Source organism: Diabrotica undecimpunctata, chromosome 3 (assembly GCF_040954645.1).
Source record: "Diabrotica undecimpunctata isolate CICGRU chromosome 3, icDiaUnde3, whole genome shotgun sequence".
Taxonomy (NCBI): Eukaryota; Metazoa; Arthropoda; class Insecta; order Coleoptera; family Chrysomelidae; genus Diabrotica; species Diabrotica undecimpunctata.
In genome coordinates this window covers 38472672-38488285 of record NC_092805.1, presented here as the reverse complement: position 1 = coordinate 38488285, position 15614 = coordinate 38472672, and the positions used below count along the sequence as shown (strand labels likewise).

The window sequence follows — 15614 nt, the reverse complement described above, 5'->3', positions numbered from 1 at the left end:
TGTTTTTTTTTTCTAGGTAACAAAAAGGCTTGTTTTTGTAAAGAATTGTCTTTAATTTGACTTGCGAACACTGCGACCATTTGTTTTGCCACGCACAACTAACTACGTTTTTAAGATCACTTGGCACTATTTTATTTAGTTGAACTTGACCAACACTTGTCGCTGCTTCGTGAGCTAGGCGGTCCACAACCTCGGTACCGTGTACTCCAATATGAGATGGAACCCAGATTAATACCACGTGTTTGTTTTGCTTTGCAGCAATTTGAATTCTTTTGTAAATGTCTTTATGAGTAGAGTTGCTGGAGTATATGTTTTGGATGTCACAAAGGGCATTAATTGAGTCAGTTATGATTGTGTAATTTCTCTGGTCCGTTTTGTTAGTAAATTTTAGAGCTTCAAGGATTGCGTATAGTTCTGCATTGGAGATAATCCAGTTGTTATGCAACTTAAATTTAGCATTATGAGTATACAGACAATGGCTGCCCCCACTCCGTCCGTTGTTTTTGATGCATCTGTATAGATCTGTCGGTAGTCGCTAAATCTATCCATAATATCTTTGAAGTGGTTTATTAATATCGCTGGTAGGAATTCATGTTTATTAAATTTTGATAGATCAGTGATCACTGCTGGTTTATTTACAATCCATTTAGGAGGAGGGTTTTCAGAAGGGTGGTATATTATTGGGAATATTACGCTATATTTATGATGTAATCGGTTAATTTGTTCATAGAAAGGAAGATTACATTGAAGGTGAGATGAGAAGTAGTGGCCGAAACGATTGTTATGAACGTTATGGTAGACTGGGTTATTTGGAGAGGATAGAACTTTACAGCAAACTTTTTACCCAATTAAAAAATCTCTTCTAAATTCTAGAGGGGTTTGCTCTGACTCACTGCATATACTTAGTATGGGTCTTGTTCGAAAGGCACCCAAAGCGACTCGCAGTCCCCAGTAGTAGCAGTATTTTGAATTACATCTATTTCTTTAAGGACAAATTTCTTGGCTGAGTTATATACCACTGAGCCGTAATCAATTTTTGATTGAACTAAGGATGAAAAGATTCGTAGTAGAATTGCCGTATCGCTGCCCCAGATTATATTCGACAGTGTCTTCAAAATATTAATGCTTTGCAGGCAAGTACCATTTAAATTTTAATGTGAGTTTTCCAAACCAATGTTTTGTCAAATGTAAGACCAAGGAATTTTATTTCCTTTACAAAGATCAGATTCTTACTGTTAAAATTGGATTATCCTCTTTTCGCTTTTTTGAAAAGAGCAAGCATTTTGGTTTTTCGTTAGAGAAGCTGAGTGCTGTTCTGTCAGACCGTTTCTGTAGATTATTTAATGTAAGAGAATCAGATCGTCTGCGTAGTCTTCCTTTAACTGTTTGTTGACATTGTTCCAAGATATCGTTAATTGCAACAAGAAATAAAGTTACACTTAAGACCGATCCTTGGGGGACTCCGTTTTCCTGGATTCGAGGTGATAATAGTGTTCCATTTGCTCGTACCTTAAATGTTCTGAGTTGAAGAAAATTTTGAATAAATAAAATTTTGAATAAATTTTAGAAATTGTCCATTAATACCCCAGTAGTGAAGCTTTTTTATTATACCATATCTTCATGTGCATTCGTAGGCCTGTGTTATATCGCAGAAAATAGCTAGACAGTGTTGTTTGTTAATGAGTGCTTCGTGATCTTCGGATTCAAGATCAACTAGGTTATCCGTCGTTGATCTATTTTGACGAAAGCCGTTTTGCTCCGGGATTGGTAATTTTTTATCTTCCAGAAACCATGTAAGACGACGGTTTATAATCTTTTCGAATAGCTTACAGGTTGACGAGGTTAGGGATATTGGTCTATAGGACTGATGATCTGTTTTCGATTTTTGAGGTTTAGGGATTGGGATAATATGATTCTGACCAAGACTTTGGAAAGTAGTGCTGTATTCACATTTGGTTCAAAACATTAAAAAGGTATGTTCTAGCGTTTGTGCTTAGTTTTTGGAAAAAAATTATTGGTATATCATCTGGACCCGGAGAAGAGTTTTTTATGCCAAACAATGCATCGCCCAGTTCTTCTAGTTAAATTGGAGAGTTCATGTAGTCATCCGTATTCTCTGTGATCATTATCTCCTTCTTGTCATTTCTAAATTTAAATTGAAGAAAATTTAGACAGTAGTTGTTAGTGCTGGAATTTTGTTCGTAATGGTCTGCAAAAATTTCTGTGATTTATTCTGTTGAGGTAATTAATAGATCATTATGTTTTAAGAAACTAATTTGGGCGTTTTGCTGTTTTCCAGATAGTTGAATTTTTCCCCATAATACAGACAGGGGAGTAGAATTGTTGATGGATGCCACGAAAGATTTTCAGTTTTGTTTTTTGGTTTGCTTAAACTGATATCGAGATTCAGCTCTTAGTTTTTTATATTCTATTTGATTTTGTGTAGTAGGACATCGTCTGAATTTGTTAAAAGTTCGCTTGTATTTTTTGATGGCTTCACATTTGCTATTCCACCACGGTACTGGCGTGTGAGTTTCTAGAGTTTTGGTTTTTCCGACTGATTTGTGCCCTGCGTCTAATAGTACCTCAGAGAATGGTAGATAAGTTGAAGATATATTTGGCGTACTAGGGTCAGGGAGATATGGGAGTTTTTGGTCTACTTGGTCTGAGAAGAGTGTCCAATTTGCCTGGTCTAATTTCCATTTTGAGAGAGGAGTAGTTAAGGCGGTTTTAAAAGGACGGGTTATAAGAAGAGGAAAGTGATCACTACCGTATAAGTAGGGATATACATCCCAATTTAAAGATGTTTGTAGGATTGGATCTCACATGCTCAGGTCGATAACTGAGGATGCTCCTGTTTGTATATTAAATTTTATGGGTTCCCCTGTATTCAAGATGTTTATATTGTTACTGTCAAGTAATCGTTCTAGCACTAATCCTTTTAATGATCGAAATTTGGATCCCCAGTAAGGGCTTTGACTATTAAAATCTCCTAAGAGTATACGGGGATCTGCTGAAGTAGTTCCTCAATGACGGCAGTTTAAAAATTTTCACTCAGTGGAATATAAATGTTTCATATTGAGATTTTTATATCACTATTAATTGATAGTGATATGTGATTGCAACAGCTTCTAAGGATGTATTTAAAGGTATTAGTTCTGCTTCGCACATTTTGTTGATATATATATATATATAGTGATGAGTGCCTTAAGAACCGGCAAAATAACGCAAAAGATAGAAAACATAATACGTTGTGAAATAAAAAGAGATGTAACTAGTAGAGGTGGGAAATTATCGATAGAAACCTCTAATTTACATTACATTACACTAGGACTATCGATAGTTTCCCACCTTTAGACGTTAGCTTATCAGCTAGTTGACTTCAGTCATAATATTACAAGTATGACGTCGAACATTAACATTTTTTAAATTTCGCATAAAGTAAAAACTGATTGAAGGCAATAAAGCAAATGTAAGTAAACAGTTTAATTAGTAGTAATTTGATAATTAATTCTGTGTTGACGAATACAGAATAACAAGCTATCATAATTCTGTATTGAGAAGAGTATATGTGACGTCTCAAATCACAGTTTATTATTGATCAATACTTTAATTTTGGATAAAAAAATACACTTAAACTGTCTTTACTTACATTACGTGATACGTATTACTATGACTGAAGTCAACCAGCTCATAAGCTAACGTCTGAAGGTGGGAAACTTTCGATAGATCTAATGTAGTGTAAAGTAAATTATAGGTTTATGTCGATAATTTCTCATCACCTCTACTACTTTCATCTCTTTTTATTTCACAACGTATTATGTTTTCTATCTTTTGTGTTATTTTGCCGGTTCTTAAGGCGCTCATCCCTGTATATATATATATATATATATATATATATATATATATATATATATATATATATATATATATATATATATATATATATATATATATATATATATATATATATATATATATATTGCTCCTCCACCACTTGCTTTATCTCTATTGGTCCTGTTTTTATAAAAGCGTTTAAAACCTTTTAACCTAACATGGTAAGAATCTTTGAAATGAGTTTCTTGAAGGCAAGTAACTGATGGCGTTTGTTGAGCAATTAGCTTTTGTAACATTTTGCAACGGGTGTGGTGCCCGTTAAGGTTCCATTGTATAATAGATCTGAATGTTAAGTTCTTAAGGTTTTTTGAGAGGATGAGAGTTTGCTGTCCATTGTTGCAGATGTTCTGAATTGATAGAGTTAATGCTGTAGTTTTCTTTTAATGTTTGTAATTTTTTTTTCAACTTTTTTGAGCTTTAAAAGTACATAGTGTCCAGATCTTTAAGAAAACCTGGTACATTGTCTGTATAGGTTTTAAGAAGATCCAATATGTCTGCGTTGTGTGGGGCTGATTCAAAGAAATTTAAAGTCTGGTTATAGTTGAGTGTAAAATTGTTTTTATGTCTTCAAACATTTGTTGTAATGGTTGCATTTCATGGTGAATGGATTTTTCCGGTTTTATTTTCTTAGGTTTGGGTTTTTGAAATGTGGGTTGTTTTTGGAGGTCTTCATGCGGCGGTGTACACTCTAACGTTTGTCGTTTAATGGAAACCGTTTGAGTTTCTTGGGCTACCGTTTCAGATGTTTTCATTGATTCCGTATTCTCTTTATTTTGTTCTTTGGAATTTACATTGACATTTTGATTAACTGAAGATGCGCTTATGTTTTGATAAGACTCATCATTAGACACTAGAGTGTTGGCGGCTTCTGTGCATTACTTTTCTTAGTTTTCTATAGGTATTTGATATGTTATTAAAAATATTTTAATGATTGCATAGATTAATGTTAATAAAACGGAAACAATATAATTAAATTTTAATATAATACCAATACCTATTGATGTATATTTTATTATAAAATAAATATTTTAACTATTGCTGAAATGTCAGTGACTGCTACTCAGTTACTTCAAATATACTGCTTTCCAAATTATCCAATGAAAACTTAACTTCTTTTTTAAAAAATTATTGTAAATTGAATATTCCAAGTGAAAGGACTCTAAAGAGAATCCATGCCAACTCGTTGTATTCGTCAATAATAGATAATATAAAAACTAATATTAGTGACAATTACTTCTACGTGTGTGTTGACGAAATCACTGATTCGTCAGAAAGATATATCACTCATTTAATGATTGGTGTTCTAACTATCAAATTCTATTAAATTTCATACAAGCAATTAGAAAAAACCAATTCTGCAACAATATCGTGTTTTGTACAAGAAGAAATATCAAAATTTTTTTTTCCTGCAGCTGTTCCTAGCCATAAATTATTGCTTTTTTTCCGATGCTGCACCATACAGGGTCAAGGCAGGACAAAATTTAAAAATATTGTATAAACTTTATAAAAAAATGCTTACAAACATTCCACTTCCACCAGTCCCATTCTAACACGATGAAGAATATGGTTGGAAGCCTCTTTTTTCTATTCAGACTATTTCATAGATTTAAAAAATATATGCTTTATTGCGTATGCATATTGATGCTTTAACGGATGAAAGTTACCAATCTCTACTAGATGGTAAACAAATTTTTAAATATATAGATAGAATAGATTTCGGATATATAGATAGTGTAAGCTCATCATGACACATCCTAAGTATATAGTTTATAATCTTTCTTATATTGACAATGAGCAATTGTACCTGTTAAACATTACCTGTTACGCATACCTAAATATTTTATTCTAATTCAGTATTTTATAATAATAAATGTTGAAAAAATAAAACACTTAAATGCAGGAATTAAATGGTTTAGATGAAACATGTCCAAAATTGAAAATGAATATCTTCAAATGAACATAACATAAAAAATCGAAATAGATAAGGCACATACATTTAGATAAGAATTACTAAAAACAGTGTTCTAAAAAGTGTTTCTGATTATAGCCTTCCTCATACTCCTATTACCAATGTGGGAGTTTGATAAGAATACTGAGACTGACAAATCTAATAAAGGATAAGGTGCAAGGCAAACAAAATAACAATCAAGTGATATAATCTAAATTAAGAATAGTTAATAAATAAAAAATACCTGCTACTGGTGAAAGGGAAAGCTGCAGAGGATAATTCCAAGCACCTAAGATGAGGACAACTCCATAAGGGTCATGCAAAATATAAAGGGAATCCAATGCATTAGCTAAACTTTTGGACGGTTTCTCAGCTTTTGTCCAGTCATGGATATGCATCAATATGTATTTAATCTCGTTCTTGATAACATCAACTTCCATTAAAATAGATTCGATTTTACTTTTTCTGAGATCTTGACCTAAGGCATCAGCGATAGCTTGTGTATTTTCATCGAGCATTTTTACAAGGTTTTTCAACTGTTTTATTCGGAAGTTAACAGATTTTGTTTTTCCGGTTTCAAAAGTATTCCTGAGAGAATTAACAACATGTTCGACTTTTTGAGACATCCTGAAGTAGTTTTTTGAATATTCAATTTTCTTTAGGAAACACTACACATGCACTTCTTTACTTCGTTTGCTTAATTAACTGTGATGAATATGCTGAGATCATTAGCCGCTTATTGTGGTTAACCAGTTTACCAATCAAAACAAAAAAGTAAAAAACAATCTCTAGCTTGACACAGAACATATGAAAAAAATCATTGTCATCATTTGATCATACCTTGTTATGACAGCAAGGACATTGTGAAGTTCAAACCAAATAGGAAGTTCTTAAGCATACGCGGTACGGTTTTAAGTATTTAAAATAAAAAAAATAAATATCTTTTCGAAGTCTTAAAAATATAAACCCAAATTGTTTATAGCATCCAACAAAGTATAAAACGAATAAAACACATAATAATTAAAATATTAATAATAGAATATTCAAAAGAGCTGAAGAATAAAAATAATTGAAGAAAATACGCTTTTACCAACAACAAACTTGATATAAAAACAGAAGAAATAGCGTATTACACAACAGGTTTAGAAAAGCAAAGTATACCTGTTAGGTACACATGAACTTCCCAGTAAGTGTGTTTACACTTTTCTTTTCATATTTTGTGATACTTTTAGTTATAAAATGCAAGTTACTTCTGTATGTGTACAACAGAACAATGTAGCTATTATAAGAATATTTTGTGTTAAAATAACATTATTATTATTATAAAAATTATAAGAAAACAATACCATATAATTTTTGACTGCTACAATATATCAACCTTATACGATATTAACCATACTTAAAACGATTGTTGATAGAACCAAATTTATTCTGGCAAAGATTTCTGATTAATATTGTATTAGTAGCCACATCCTTGCAGAAGTTGCATACTTCGTGGCGCCAATATTCCATGCATAATATGTATTAAATCAGAAAATTAAATAAACCATAAATAAACCCATCATGCAACCCATTTTGCAACCAAAAATCACGCATGTAGTAATAAGGGTTATATAAATACAATAGACTTTATAAATTTCCAACTTCTTAATATGCCCTATCCAATTTTAAGCATAGGCAGTTCTTTTGGAGATCCTTTAATTTTTGTAGGCTAACATACAATTTGTGTGCCATTTTTGAGCCGCAATGAGAATTTTCTGCGAATTCTATTTTGTGTAATGCAGAAAAATATATATCACAGGGCGGATCCAAAAAGGAGTCCATATTTGCAGGGGGGCATATTTGCAGTTCAAATGGATTTAATTTCAAATACATATCCCGTTTGTCACAAGTAAAACGTTTTTAGTTTTGGGGTGTTTCTTTACACACTTTGGACTTCATGGGGTTTTACCATGAATTTGAAATATTGTTAGGCAAAGTTCGCCAGGTATTCGAATTATTAATAACATCAATATTTCTAATCGGCGAAGAATAAAAGTTAACTATTTTTGTTGGGAATAAGCCACAATTTTCTTTTAAAATTAGGTTTATTTGACGTTTCGTTTTCCACTTCGGAAATCGTTCTTAAAATACAAAACATTAATAAATTAAACAAATTTTGTACGAAAAGCTACTGTGAAAGTCTAACTTGAATATCAAGCCGCAGGATGAAACTGAAGAAATCTCAGATTGGGAGAAAGAACCAAATATTCTCAGAAGTAATAAAAAGGCACGAGAGAAGATGGAGTCAAAGTTATTGGCACAACACAATATATGAAGAGATTCCTAGGTTGAGATAGGTAGTTCTGGCTTAATATATAGTAGGTACGGCGGTTGACACCTTACAAGGACCCTCTCTCTTACCGCAAGCTTGCATTGATAACTAATGTAGATACTGATACTAAAAGAACTTTATCAAAAAAAGAGTTAAATCTATAATTAACTTAAGTACCTATACATTTCAAAAATTTTTTCAAAAATGGATAACCTACAAATATAACCACTTTTTTAATAGGAGATTGCACAATACAACAATTAACAAGGAATATGTTAAAATATTTATATACTTAATTCATTATCTTCTTCTTCCGTATTTTCCGCATCATTATTATTTAATTCAATAATAAATTTATTTCTACCATTAATGTGTAAATGTCCAATCTTCTTATAGGATTCTTCAACTTTGATCAATTCGGCGATTCTTTTCTGGCATTCTTCTGTGGTAATATTAGATGCTTTTATTTAATTACCTCAATTACCTTCTTATCAAATTTAGGAAATGTATTTGCACGCGTTATACTTGGTTTTAATTGTCCCCAAATTAACTCTATAGGATTGAAAACACAAAAACAGGGAGAGTCTCAATATATTGTGTTCATGCTTTTTCGGTAATACTGTCTACAACGTATAATTTGTTAAATTGCTCCATGTGTAGAACTTAAATCAATTGTTTTGTTTTATAAAAATCTTAGAAATACCTACAAATCATTTTTCATTAAAAGGCTTTGCAGTTCAGCTTTGGTATTTGGTATCTTAGTGAGCTGTCAGGAACGGTATGAAGTGTTGTCAAGCACTACTACACTATTTGGCTCCAAGTTTGGGATCAGTATTCGGATCGGATTATTACGTATTAAGTAATTCATACGCCGGTTTCTCGACAGATTACTTCAAGCATGCTTCTGACAATCCTCCAATCCAGATTTTTCAGTGCATGGCCTATCTTGGGTAAGACCAAGTTCTTGATGTCATAATTGCACACGACTTTCTTCAAATTAGTTAGAGCACGCCATATATCCTCGTAGCTTGCCCTGTCTTCGGGCTTTGACTTCCTGGTCACCATATACAGCAAAGATCGAGGACCATCTTCTAATCTCCGTACTTTTCCAACTTTAGGCTGCTGATTTTTTAACTCGTTCAAACGACCGAACTTCTTATAAAATACGGATGAGATTCCTTTACTCGTCTCAAGATCTTGGGCAGCACAGTGGGCTAGAGGGACGTTATGCGAAACATTAAAAAGATCCTGCTGAACTTCTGTGGTCATGCCGAATCTAGCACGCTTTCTCTCTGCATAATTTGACATAAATTCATTAAAGCTTGGTCGGCGGTCATCTTTGATCTCATGTTGAAGGGTTCGTGCTTCTTCTGTTTCATTTGAGCCAGCATAAGGTGCAAGACGATTTATGTGAACTACATTTGGTTTACCTTTCGGCAACTTCTTAATTCGGTATATTACGTCATTTATTCTCTTTTTAATTTCATACGGACCTTCTCATTATCTTTGCAGTTTAGGAGACAAGCCACGACGACGTTGTGGATTATAAAGCCAAACAAGATCACCTACTTCATAGCTTTCATTCTTGCATCGAGAATCATATTGATCTTTCATTCTGTCTCTGGCTAACTCGATGTGTTTTCGGGCAAGTTCATGAATGTTGTTCAAACATCAGGTAGGTTGGAGTCTGGTCGGTAGTTTCATTCACGACCGAGCGGTAGGCCATTAGGAATAAATGAATGTGCTGGTCCCAATCTCTTTGATGTTCTGATACAACTTTGGACAGGTGTTTACCCATTGTTCGGTTCATCCTCTCGACCATTCCATCTGCTTGAGGATGCAGAGGTGTCGTTCTGGTCGTATTGATACCAATCAATTTACAAACGTTTTGGAAAAGGGTTGACGCGAACTTTCGCCCTTGGTCGGAGTGGATCTCCAAGGGAACACCAAATAGGCTAAAGAAATCTCTAACAAGTACCTCTGCAACGGTAGCAGCTTCTTGATTTGGTATCTCATAGGCCTCAGTCCATTTTGTAAAATAATCCATGGCCACCAGGATATGTTTATTTCCATCATTCTTCTCTGGAAGTGGACCTGCAATGTCGATTGCTACTCTTTTCATAGGACTACCAACATTGTACTGTTGCATGGGTGCCCTCTTTTTACCAATTGGACCATTACTAGTTGCACATAGTTCCCATTTCCGGCACCATCTTCTTACATCCAATAGAACCGTTCTCGAACCTTTTGCAGAGTCTTCGTAATACCAAAGTGTCCACCTGATGCACCGTCATGGAACTGACGCAATACTTCTGACACTTTACTTTTAGGTTCAATCAACTAAAGCTTAGATTCTGTACCATCATTGTTCTCAAAGGTTCTGTACAGAAGATCATCTTTTAGCACTAGGTAATTCCATTGGCTCCAGTAACACTTGGCTTCTGGACTACATGCACTTATGTCTTGCCAAGAATGTCTTTCACTTCGACGCATCCAATCCAATACTCTTTTTATACATGGATCATCTGCTTGAGCGTCTTGTAGCTGTTGAGGCTGCCATTGATCATTATTGACGGTGGTTCGTCTCACGGGGCAAAGTCGTTCTTCTAAGTTAAGACAGTGGTTACAATTTGCACTGTATGGCCGTTTTGACTGAGCATCAGCATTTGAATGACTTTTTCCAGCCCTGTGTTCGATCTGTTCTAGCTTTCTGACTGTTGTATTATTTTCTTGCAATTTACGGCGAATGTGACCTACGTCATCACCATTCCAACATCTGGTTTCGCGTCTCTTCAGCATCGTGTTAAGAACTACTTTGCGTACGATTTCCTCCAGACGTTTATCGTTTTGTTCGTCGCTCTCTTCAGATGTTCGTACTCGATAGCTCGACTAGCTGTCTCGTGTTCCAAGGCAATGGCGAGCGCTTCATATAAAACTTTCGGTCTTGCTAGTCGTAAAGCTTTCTGTAGTTCACTGTCTCTCAACCCGTTGATGAAAGTATCTACAGCAATTTCTTACAATATGTTGTCTGGTGCCTCTGGATAAGCCAACAGCGCTATACGAGCAACATCTGCTTCAAATTCTTACAAACTCTCACTTGCTCGTTGAATTCTACTTCTTATTTGTACTTTGTAGACTTGTTATAGATGGGCATCTCCGTAAAGATTGTGTAGTCGAGTGAACAAGGTCTGGTAACATTTTTCTTAACCCTTAGGAATCGATCTTATGATATCCGCAGCATCACCTCGTAAAGCAGAAGTCAAGGAAACAGCTTTTTCTTGTTCTGTCCAATGATTGGCTGTAGCAATAGCTTCAAATTGTCTAAGGTATATGGACCCAGAAGACTTTTCATCAAATGGTAGCAATTTGAATCTCATATAATGTGTTGTTTCGTCTCTAGGTGATTCTTCTTTCACTACCGGATCTAAAACTACCGCATTAACTGATGTTAGTACTTTCGTCTTAGTTATCATGGTCTCTAATTGTTTGATCTTTTCTTCTATTGCTAAGTTGCTTCAATCATTTGCGAGACGTTTTTAAATTTATTATCATTTTTTCTAGAAGTTTCTTCAATCAATTGCGAGACATTTTCAAATTTCTCATTTATTTTTGTTGAAACTGTTTCTTCTGCTGAGTGAAACTGGAATGTCTCTGGGTCATCTCCATTCTTGTTAAGAACATTCTTCAGTCGCTCTTGGAGTATCTTTTTGGACCCGCTACAGTCTTCATCGCGTTCTTCTAGTTGCTCACGCAACTATTTTACTGAAAGTTGTACTAGCAGCATCTTTGGTCAGGCACACACGTATTTTACAAATGTTTTCTTTTCATAAAGATCACTAATGAACTATGCGGTAGTTCGGTAATGATCTTTAACAGAACATCTGACAGAAGTATTGTTCCCGACGAACAATACTTTCCAAAAGTTCAAAAGTCTTTTTCAAAAGTCACTGCTAAATTTATTTTTAAACCCCACACCTGACACCACTGTAGCGAGAAACAATAAAATGATCGGTTCGAATTTATATAAATATATTTATTTATAAGTTTACAGCACGATTATATCTTATCAATTAACTTAACTCATAAAAGGTCTGCTTATATACAAAAGATATTATGCACTAGAATATTCTGGAGTAGTTCGCCTCTAATTCGTTTGTTTGACGGGTCGATCTCTCCCGCGCTCGATTCATTTGTTAGGTTTTTTAAGATATTCCTGCCATAATAAAGCCACATGTCCATTTTCAATATAAAATCTTTAACAGTTTTCGATATATTGGAAAAAATTGATTTTCATTTTCTAATGTCAAAGGGCTGTAACTTTTTTCATGTGCACATTTGTACTAAGGACAGTTAGGTTCAATCGAACTATTTTTGGTCGCATAATACGCGATTTAATTTATGACCCATCTTTTTGTTACACCTTGTATATTACGTCTGTTAACTATTTTTGAATTTCCATAACTACTTGACGTTTGTTTATTGTTTTAAATTTAAAGCTCATTTTCTTTATAAAATTTTGAAGAGTCTTATCATAGCGGTTGATGTTCTGACTGGTTGTTTCCAATTCTTCTTAATTGTAGGTATTTCATTGCTTCTTTAACAATCGTATATTGTGGTATATTGTGGTTTTCAGTAAGTTTATAAGTGAAGTATCTGTATATCTTAAAAATTTGTAGTCACATCGCTTCTTGCGATGATAGCATCTATTTTTAACTATTTTCTATCCCACTGTTGAAAGTGCAATTTCTGTTAAATTAAAAGTTGCTGGTACCAACAGTTTTTTACTAAAGCCGAATTAAGATTTTTATATACATTAAAATATACTTGCTGGGTTTCAGCATTTAAATACATTTAAATCTTTTTTACGAATATTTTTTTTTCAGGAATTACATTCGCACCGGCACTGGCACTGGCACTGACACTGGCACTTTCTACAATATCAGTGTTGTTATCGTACGCAATATTTTCAACCACATTGTCTCATGGAAGTCATATCACTATTCCAAATAATTAAGTTTTTGGCAAAAAACACCCTATACTCTACTATACAAACTGCTTTCCAACTAAAACGCTACGAACATGCATCCAGTCGGTTGTAAAAAGTATAAAATGAGATGGGATCACATTTCCCCCGATTTTAAGCATTCCAAAATATATATTACCTCGACTATACTTCGTAGTATCATGTGTTTTTGCTACCCTAAATTTCTTTAAATTTCTTTAAATTTAAACTTATCAATCTTTCGTAGACTATTATAAACCATTCGACTGCGTAAATTGGCACAAAATGTGGAAAATACTTAAAAGAATGGGGATCCCATAGAGAAAAGGCGGCAAATTCGGACCCCCAATTGGTTTTTACTTAATAAAATTTATACTAAAGTAGTTTGAATTCTAATTTAAGAAAAAAACTAAACTAATATTATCTAGGAGTAACTTTCCGTAGTTTGAAATATTATAAAAATATATATTATATGACTGAGTTTACGAAATAGGCACTAAAAAAAGTGCTGTAAATTTTCCTCCTATTTCGTATCTCCTAGAAATCCAATGGATTATGACTGGTGTAGAAATAATTCACAGTTAAATAAATATATAAATATATATTTTATTTTTAAAATAGAATGATTAACAAACTGGGTACATATCTGACTTTTAAGTGACTTAAATACAAAAATAAATTAGCTTTTTCATAAAATGTGTAGGCCTATGATTGTTTTAAGATTGAATCTAGTTTACTGGCCGAAGTCGCATATGTAAGCATGTTTTTCCGCACTGGTAGAATCAACATGTACTCAACATTGACACATTAGGCATTTGATCCACTGTTCACCCGTCACTGACTTGGACCATTGTTCGTTGCAGAATATGCACGTCACATCCGATTCATCCGCTGTTTCTTTTTCTTCTTCTTGTGCCACTCCTATCGGTGATTGGAAATCATCAAGGCTATCCTGACCTTGTTTACAGCTGACCTAAATAGTTCATTAGTGGTACAGGCAAACCACTCTCTCAAATTACGCAACCATGACATTCTTCTACGGCCAGGATTCCGTTTTCCTTCTATTTTTCCTTGCGTGACCCAAATATTAGAGTTTTTTTCATTTGATCGTTGACAAAATTCCTGGATCTTTTCCTATCCTTCGCATTACTTCAACATTTGTAATTTTTTCAACCCAACTTATCTTCAGCATTCGACGGTAGCACCACATCTCGAAACTGTCAATATTTTTTATATTGTTCTGCTTGAGAGTCCAGGCCTCTACACCGTATAATAGCGTGTTAAATACGTAGCCCCTTAGAATTCTTAATCGGAGAGGGATGCTTATATCTCGGTTGCAGAAGAATTTCCTCATCTTTATGAAAGTGGCCCTGGCAATTTCGATACGTCTTTTCTACTCTCTAGGACATATCGCACATCGCTCTCGTGTACACCTCTTACGCATTAAACGTACATACTCGACATAGCAAAGTATTCATTTTAACTTATGTATTTTTAACACAAGTTGTAAAATAAAGGTGTTTTTAATATTAACTGTGTTCGAATAAAATAAAAATACTTCAACTCACAATCTACTGTTACTTTAACATCGAACTACATCTTGTTTCGACGAAGATTGATTAATCGGAATCTTTTATATTCAACCACTTAGAAGTTTGATTTTCGTCTTATGTTGAGGAAAAAGGATATTCACAACCCTCTCAAACTTGAAAATATGCAAGCCCCTTGAGTTAAATACTAGTGTACATATTGTTAAAGTGTTGTAAAAACTTTACTTGTTATCTTTTCTATTCCTACAATTAATTTTCATACAGTATCGATTGATTCCATCAATTATACGTAAACATAACGTTTGTTTGTATTATATACTTTGCGATATTACAGCGACTCGTTCTATATGAAGGTTAGGGGACAATAAATGTTATTAAGGTTTAACGACATAATATGCTGAGTCTAAATATAATAACAAGTGGTTGTGCGAGATGTGACCTATAAGTGATAATGACATTATTTTCTGCATAAAATGATCAAGTCGATAAATTTTCTGGAATTATTACAAAAATTACTTGTTAAGGTAAATATAATCAAAAAAATACTATAATAATTATTACTTACTATTTTCACTTGTTGTTTGTTATAATAAACTTTTGCAGGTAATAATTATTTAATTAAGTTATAATACTGGATTTTATTATTGCTTAATTAACATTTTCTGTAACTGTGTAAAAGTGATTGAGCTGCAAATTATTTGAGCATTATTGATTACCGTAGAATGGGGTGACATTGTAAACTCTTTCGGTATTTTTTTGTATAACTTTTAAATGGGTTATTCCAAAAGATATGAAAAATTCGCTAATAGATAAAGCGATATTTATTTAATCTACTAAAACGAGGGTACCGTTTGCTTTAACTCTGATTTGAGTGCATATATAAATTAGCAGGAGAAGTGTTCC

At 33.6% G+C, this 15614-nt stretch overlaps 2 protein-coding genes across 2 annotated transcripts in view; one reads left to right on the top strand and one right to left on the bottom strand.

Moving 5' to 3' along the window:
- The window catches only part of Aldh-III (Aldehyde dehydrogenase type III), a 67170-nt gene extending 60512 nt beyond the window's left edge, over window positions 1-6658 (bottom strand). The window contains exon 1 of the mRNA XM_072525761.1: window positions 6090-6658. Within this exon, the coding sequence (XP_072381862.1) occupies window positions 6090-6471 (382 nt within the window). The 5' untranslated portion in view covers window positions 6472-6658. The remainder of the gene's footprint in view (window positions 1-6089) is intronic.
- An 8487-nt stretch (window positions 6659-15145) lies between these two features.
- Window positions 15146-15614, top strand: part of LOC140435564 (uncharacterized) — a 147969-nt gene continuing 147500 nt past the window's right edge. The window contains exon 1 of the mRNA XM_072524313.1: window positions 15146-15235. The gene's annotated coding sequence lies outside the window, so the exon portion shown is untranslated. The remainder of the gene's footprint in view (window positions 15236-15614) is intronic.